Genomic DNA, 7140 nt, shown 5'->3' on the forward strand with positions numbered 1-7140 from the left:
TGCCCCCCAGCTCACTACCCCACTCTTGTCCTCCCCGGAGCCCACATAAGCCTGGGCTGGAGCCCACCAGTTGCCACAAAACCACTGTGGGCCCCTCCTGCACCCTCTTCCCACCATCTTGGTCATTTCATTTCTTCCTTCAAAAGTGTTGCCCAGGTGGCTGAGTGTGGGCCTCCAGGGAGACATCTGACCCTGCCTGGGACCTCAGGAGCATGAAGCCTGAGTATAGAAGTTCAAGTGCAGGGTGTTGGGTGTGGCCCCCTGTGGACAGGGCCTGCACCTTCAGGACTGGGCGTGATTAGGGGGCGGGCAGACAGGCAGGGGTTTGGAGGGGAGAAGTCTGGGATTCAGGGACAGGGACAGGCCAGAAGTCAGGGTGACTCCCAGTTCCTGCCTTGCCCTGCTGGAACGACCTCCAGCAGTGCCCCCTCAGTCCTGCTGGTTCCAAATGCACCCTTTATCACCCTCTGAAGTGTACTGGTGGTCCCTCAAAAAGATATGTTATATCCAAATGCCTAGACCCTGTGAATGTTACCTTACTTGGAAAAAGGGTCTTTGCAGCTTGATGAGGTCATCCTGGATTATTTGAGTGGGTCCTAAATCCAAAGACAAGTGTGCTTTTAAGAAAGGTACAGACACACAGGGTGGAAGGCCATACGAAGACCGAGGCAGAGATTGGGGTGATGCTGCCATAAGCCACGGAAGACTGAAGGACCAAAAACCAGAAGCGGAAACAAAGGACTATCTCTACAGATTTCAGAGAAAGCACAGCTGTCAACCTAGATTTTGGACTTCTGGCCTCCTGGACTGTGAGAGAAGAAATTTGTGGTTTTAAGCCCCCCAGTCTGTGGTCATTTGTTGTGGCTGCCCTAGGACACTGATACACCTGCCTTCCTAAGTTAGGGATCACAGCCCTGCCTGTCTCCTTTCCCCAGCTCTGGCCCTGTGTGTTTGTGCAGGACTGATGGCAGGGGAGAGGGCTGACCTGGGCTGGACAGAACCAAGGGAGCTCCCTGTCCAGCTCCACCCTCCTGTGCACACGAGGAGAGGAGCATGCATCCTGTGTCTGGGCCTGCCTGGGCCTGCGAGGGGCAGGAGTAGGGTGTGCCAGCATGCACCAGGGCCCAGTGAGGGCTGCAAGGTACAGGTTTTTTTTCTCTCTTTTTTTTTATTTGTTTTTGGCTGTGTTGGGTCTTCGTTGCTGCGCGCGGGCTTTACTCTAGTTGTGGCGAGTGGGGGTTACTCTTCGTTGCAGTGTGCGGGCTTCTCATTGCGGTGGCTTCTCTTGTTGCGGAGCATGGCCTCTAGGCGTGCAGGCTTCAGTAGCTGTGGCACGCGGGCTCAGTAGTTGTGGTGCATGGGCTTGGTTGCTCCGCCGCATGTGGGATCTTCCCAGACCAGGGCTCGAACCCGTGTCCCCTGCATTGGCGGGCGGATTCTTAACCACTGCGCCACCAGGGAAGCCCTGCATGTGTTTATTATGACAATCTTCCAGCAGGCCCCAAGAGCAGCTGCAGATGAGGGTAGGAGGGGCTGATCCCGCTCCAAGGGGGCTCCAAGCTGCTTGTCCAACTGCTTCCCAGGAGCTTTAGTGGCGTGCTCCCACCCACCCAGATTTGGGATCCTCTGTTGGGCGGTGTCCTCATATCTAGTGGTCTTTGGCAGGTAGGCATGTGTGTGCAGAAGGGCCGACACTTGCTGAGACCAAGCTGAGAGGCAGGGGGAGGTGTCTGGTGCAGGGTGTTTACCATGCTGGACCCCACCCATCCAGCCCTCCACATCACTATTTTATAGCCAACGAGGCACAGAGGGATTAAGAAACTCTTCCGAGGTCACAAGATCCATACTTACGCTGAGAGCCAAAGTGTCTGGGTTTGGGTACTGGCCTGGGTGACACCCAAGAGGTACTATGCTGTGCCAGGGCCACACACACACACACACACACACACACACACACACACAGAGAAGATTCCCTCCAGAGTCCCTCACCTCTCTGGCACCATCCATTCTTCCTTTCTGCAAAGTCCTTTCCGGATCCTGTAAGCACGCGGGTTATTTCTCCCCTCGTAAACAGAGAAAACAAAACAACCTTTTCTCGGTGGCCTCCTTCCCAGCTGTCTCCACTTTTGTTTCCCGCTTGGTGCTCGCCGGCCATCACTCTGCTCGCCTTCTCGTTAAACCGCCTCCAGCTGCCCCGCCCCCCAGCGCTGCTATCCTCCGGGTCACCGATGACACCCACCTCGCTCCACACAGGCGTCCTCCTGGATGCGCTTTCTTCCCCTGGCTTCCAGGAACCCTTCCTGGTTTCCCCTTTTACCTGGCATCTCACATCCAACTCCTCAACAACCCCCCCGCTGGGTTCTGTCTTCATAATCTACCAGGAGCGGATCGCTTCCCGCACCTGCGCTGCCCCACCCCAGCCGGCACCACGGTGGTCCCTGAAGGGGGGTTCACCAAAGAGGCCTCCCCACTGGTCCCCCGGGCCCGCCCCCGCTGCTCCATTCTGTTCACCCGCTGCCGCCCCGGGGATCCTATCAGCCAGCGCCTGTCACCCTGCTCAGGACCCTCCCGTGCCGCTCCCCGCCCAGGCCCACTTCGCGGGCCTCCCTTCTGTGGTCCCGGCAGCTTCTCCGAGCTCTCCCCACGGCTGCTCCCTCCGCCATCACGTCTCGGCCGGGTCCATCCTCACCCGCTAACTACCACTGGCCAGTCCTCCTGCCTCCGGAGCCCCGGACTCTGCTCTTTTTATCAGAGCACGAATCAGCTTCTCACACACCACACGGCGCAGTGATTCGCAACGTTCATTGTTTACTGTGTCTGGACAAGATGGGACACGGGACTGGGGAATCGTCCTCGCTGTGCCCAGCGCCTGGCGGAGCCCGCGCAGAGGGTCCATCAGTGTTTGGTCGGAGTGAACAGACGGCACAAAGCTGCTCGTCCCTGGAGCGCCACCAGGCCGTCCCGGCCCGGCTCTACGCAGCTCGCGCTTGGCGTCTGAGGGATGGGAGGGGGGTGGCGGGAGGGCGGGGCGGGGGCGCCGCGTGGAGCAGGACCCGGGCTGGGGGCGGGGCCATCGCACGGGGCGGGATCCTGGCTGGGGGCGGGACCCTAGGTGTGCCAGGCTTCCGCTCCCATTCGCCCTGGGCGACGGGCGGAGGGTCGGACTGTACCAGCTCCCCGACGGAGGGGCAGACCCAGAACAGCCCAAAGGCGGGAACTTAGACACCTCAAGTTCTTCCAAGCAGCTTGTCTCTTTGGACGGTGATAACGCAGTAAACAGTGTTTCCAAAGCCTCGAGATCCCCAAGCTGAGGGAGCGGCTCTCTCTTCCACCTCAGGCCTTTCTTCCCCTCCCTGGTCCCAGTGGTTCCCGCCAACGGGCGGGGTGGGAGGACCCCGGAAGCCGGCTCCATGCACTTCCGGGTCGAGGAGCGCGCGGCGGCGGCGGCGGAGGCGTTCGGGCCTAGTCGCGGTTCTCGCTCCGGCGGCGGCTGGAGCGCCCGGTAGCGGCCGGCGGAGCGCGAGGTTCCGGGTACGTGCTGGGCCGCAGCTTCCCGGGTGTCTGTTGCGCTCCGGCCGGAGGGCCGCCCCGGGCGCCTCGCGCTTTGTCTGCGGCCTGCCCAGCGGTGCGAGGCTTGCGCCGCACTGGCCCCGGGCTGGCGGGCGGCGGTGACCGCCTGCGGGCGCGGAGGCCTTGCGCAGAGGCTGGGAGGTCCCGAGCTTGCAGGCGGGTTTCCGGGGGTCGCCTTCCTAGAGCGAAGTGTGACCCTTTGCTAACTCGTTTCCAGCTCCTGGTCGTCTTTGCTTTCATTGGCTTCGCCAGTGTTTCGACAGGCCTGTTTGGTTGACGGGATGGTTCGTCGTTCTTTAACTCACGTAGTCTTCACAGCAGTCTCTCGGGACTAGGTATTGGCCTTGCTGTTTTACATACATAGAATGGAGCCCGGAGAGGTTAAGTAACTTGCCAACGTCACACAGCTCCTGAGTGCGGAGCCAGGGCCCTGTGTTAACCCTAGCCCTGATTCCTGGCCCATGTTTTTTTTTAATAACAAGGATTGTTTTACATTCTTGTCAACTTTGGTGTTTATATACTTATCTTGTTTCTGCAGCAGCAAGATGGTAGTCAGCCTGTGAGCCACATTTTAGCCGGTGGTCACTTGGACAGAACCTGAGGCTGAAGTGAGGTTTGCCTTGGGACATAGCACACCTTCCCTCTCCCTGGACGACTCGGTATTTTTTCTTAGGAGAAGAATGTTGAGTCAGAATGACAACAGCTGGTTCCTTTTTTTGCACCAGGCTGGTGGTAAGGCCGTGACAGGGCCAGCCTGGCTTTGGTTCTCTTAGCAGCCTCCCAGCATGGACTCTTGGTGTGTGTCTCAACCCTGCCAAGACCTTGCTGGGCCCTAGCTTTTTGACTTCCGTTGCAGTTTACTGGGACATATGAGCAGAGGTGGGGATGGTGGATCTGGGCAGGTGTGTTTGAGCTGGGGCTGCTGGTGGGGCCAGTAGGTGCTAAGCCAGGGTCCCATTCACACAGTGTTCTGAGTGCAGGGTTCCTTACAGAGGAAGTGGGGGCCGGGGCTTGCTAACGGTGGTCTCTTTCTTCGTGGTCGCACAGCGTTTGCTCTGGAAAGCACCTTCAGAGGCTAGCCGGCTCTTTTCCCTGGGCGCTGCCAGAAGTTACTGTGTATGATGATGCAGGAAGGGAGGGCTGTCGGGAGGCCTAGAGGTTCTCCTCTCAGCTGTGATGGAGAAGCACAGGGCTCTCGGGACTGATCCCCACAGGTGCAGGGACGTGGGGAGCCAGTCATCCTGATTCCGGAGTTGGTGTCTCAGGCAAGCCAGACCCCATCGTGGCCGCACTGACCTCCTGTAGCTCTCTGAGCCAGGCCCTGCCACTGCCCCTGGCAGGCAGGCCTAGATCTCAGTCACCAAGGGAGAGGCCAGGGGTTATTTGTGTTTTTGACCTTTTGCATGTGAACTGTCTCTGGCTGTGCTCTGTCATCTCCTTGAGGGGTTACATTTTTTTATTTTTTTCCCCCGGTAGGTTCCTGGGTGTGAGTATTTACCTCCCTCATAGGCTGTGCTTCTCCAGGGCAGGACCCGTGCTGCACACAGTAGGGGCAGGGTAAGCATGAGAGCAGGTGTCCCAGAATGACAGCTATAGCCAGAGGATAATAGGTCTTCTTACCTGCAATGGGCTGCAGCCATCATGCTCAGGGGAAAGGTGTCATCCCTTGGGACGGACAGTGGTACCATGGTCTGTGCGTCTCCAGCAGAAGACGTGGTCAGGACGTGGGTACAGGACAGGGAAGGTCCCTGCTGTGTTGCTGACTCACCAAGAAGTGGGGTGCAGACCCTTAAGTTGAGTAGGACTGTGGCTGATTTTCTTAACCTTGGGGTGTTAGGTAGAAGAAAGGTGGTGGCGTTCGGGGGTTAGAAATTTCGGTTGACTCCTTCCAGGCAGAAGCATCATGTGGCAGTTGGCAGTTTCATGGCACTAACACGCCCTCACTATTTTGGAAAACATCGTCCCAGAATCAGGCTTTGTATGGGAAGTGAGGCGTTCTGGGGTCTGAACCTGGCCTCAGCCCCATCAGGGGATCATTCTTTGGGAGCATCTGTACAATGGTGGTAGTGACAGCCCGTTCCCTTGTTTCTGTGATGCATGTGTAATACACAGTGTGTGGCCCACAGCCCACGGGAGAGAAGCCTGCATGTAGGATCCAGGAATGAGAGCCTTTCCTGGCTTCTGGGCATGCTGCTGTCAGCCTAACCCCTCCCCCTGGTTCTTGCTTTGCTCCTCTGCCTTCCGGTCTTTCCTGTGACCCCTTTCCTTTGACCATGCAGACTGACTTGGTTGGAAGCACACTGTGCCACCTGGATGGGGGCAGTGTTTCCTCACTGTGTGTCATTGAGGTGTTTCCTCTCGGGGTCACTTGGGAAGTGAGTAGCACTGATGGGAAAGGAACCCTTATTTGGAGACCAAAGTCAGAGGCTCTAGTGTGGGAGGGTAATTGTGTCCCACTGTGTCTGTGAGGTCATTGGTCTAGATCTTCTGTGTTATCCTGGCAGTGGCCTTGCAGAGTAGGCACGACAGGCATCCCCACTTGGAGATCAGGAGCCCAAGAGCAGGTGGACATGGCAGCCAAGAGACAGAACCTGACCTCTGCTCCTTGTGGCCCCGTGCTGCTCCTGGGCAGTCAGGTGACTTGGCGGTGCCCTGTGGATGCACTGGGGCGAGGTCAGAGGAACCTCAGCTGGTACCTTGGCCTCCCAGCCATAGTCAGGTGCATGGAGCCTGGGCTGGCCAGCCAGGGCTGAGAGGGAGGTGCCAGGGGAGTGCAGGGAGAGGGCCCTGCTTGGCACCGGGGCCTTCTGGTGACCATCCCCCATTGAAAGCGCTGCTTTGCCTCAGCTTGTGATAAGCCATTTCCTTCAAGCCTGGCCTCGGGGTACCTGGGGAGTGTTGAGGTGTGGTAGGTGCCTGACTGAACAAGAAGGTGGCCAGTCTGAGGCTCAGTTAGTTTCGTTATAAATTGGGATCTGACTTTGAACGTGGCTCTGTAGATAAGAGCTAGTCTTTTTTGTGTGTATGCACAGTTTTGAGCGTATTATATCTCCTGTGCTACGGGTAGACACGTGTCACCAGGACATGACGTGTAGAGAGTGACTGTTGCTCTCTCTGCAGGGAGCTTTATGTAACGTTTGGGACAGCGGGGAATTACTTGACCCTGGTTTCTTTCAGAGCTGAACTCCAATGTCCAGCAATGGATGACGACAGCCTGGACGAGCTTGTGGACCGAAGCCCGGGGCCCGATGGCCACCCGAGACTCCGTCCTGCCGCCCTGACCAGCGATGCTGGTGAGCCGCCCTCCCGCTTCTCCACACGGAGCTGGGGAGCAAGTGTTCATGCTTTGCTCTTCAAGTGCACAAGTGGCACATCGTTTGGTGTTTATTTTTAATGCAATCAATACAGATGTAAATCGAGCAAAAGATGCTGCTTTTCCCTCCCCACGTCCGCATGTGGCCCCACCCCCCCATCCCTGGGGGCAGCACTGGGCGCCCTGGGGCAGGTGTCCTCTGAACACCTCTGTGCATCTTCCAACCTGCCTCAGCCGTGACGCTGCCCCCCCCCCCG

General features: G+C 58.0%; 1 protein-coding gene across 2 annotated transcripts in view; it reads left to right on the plus strand.

The window, feature by feature from the left end:
- The first annotated feature begins 2924 nt into the window (after positions 1 to 2924).
- Positions 2925 to 7140, plus strand: part of PHRF1 (PHD and ring finger domains 1) — a 30459-nt gene continuing 26243 nt past the window's right edge. The window contains exons 1-2 of one of the 2 annotated variants that reach the window (XM_007465917.1): positions 2925 to 2992; positions 6748 to 6863. In XM_007465917.1, the coding sequence (XP_007465979.1) occupies positions 6770 to 6863 (94 nt within the window). In that variant the 5' untranslated portion in view covers positions 2925 to 2992; positions 6748 to 6769. Of the gene's footprint in view, positions 2993 to 6747; positions 6864 to 7140 lie in introns of those variants that run through there. The other variant, XM_007465916.1, reaches the window with a different exon arrangement.

Source organism: Lipotes vexillifer, unplaced genomic scaffold (genome assembly GCF_000442215.2).
Source record: "Lipotes vexillifer unplaced genomic scaffold, Lipotes_vexillifer_v1.1 scaffold1094, whole genome shotgun sequence".
NCBI lineage: Eukaryota > Metazoa > Chordata > Mammalia > Artiodactyla > Lipotidae > Lipotes > Lipotes vexillifer.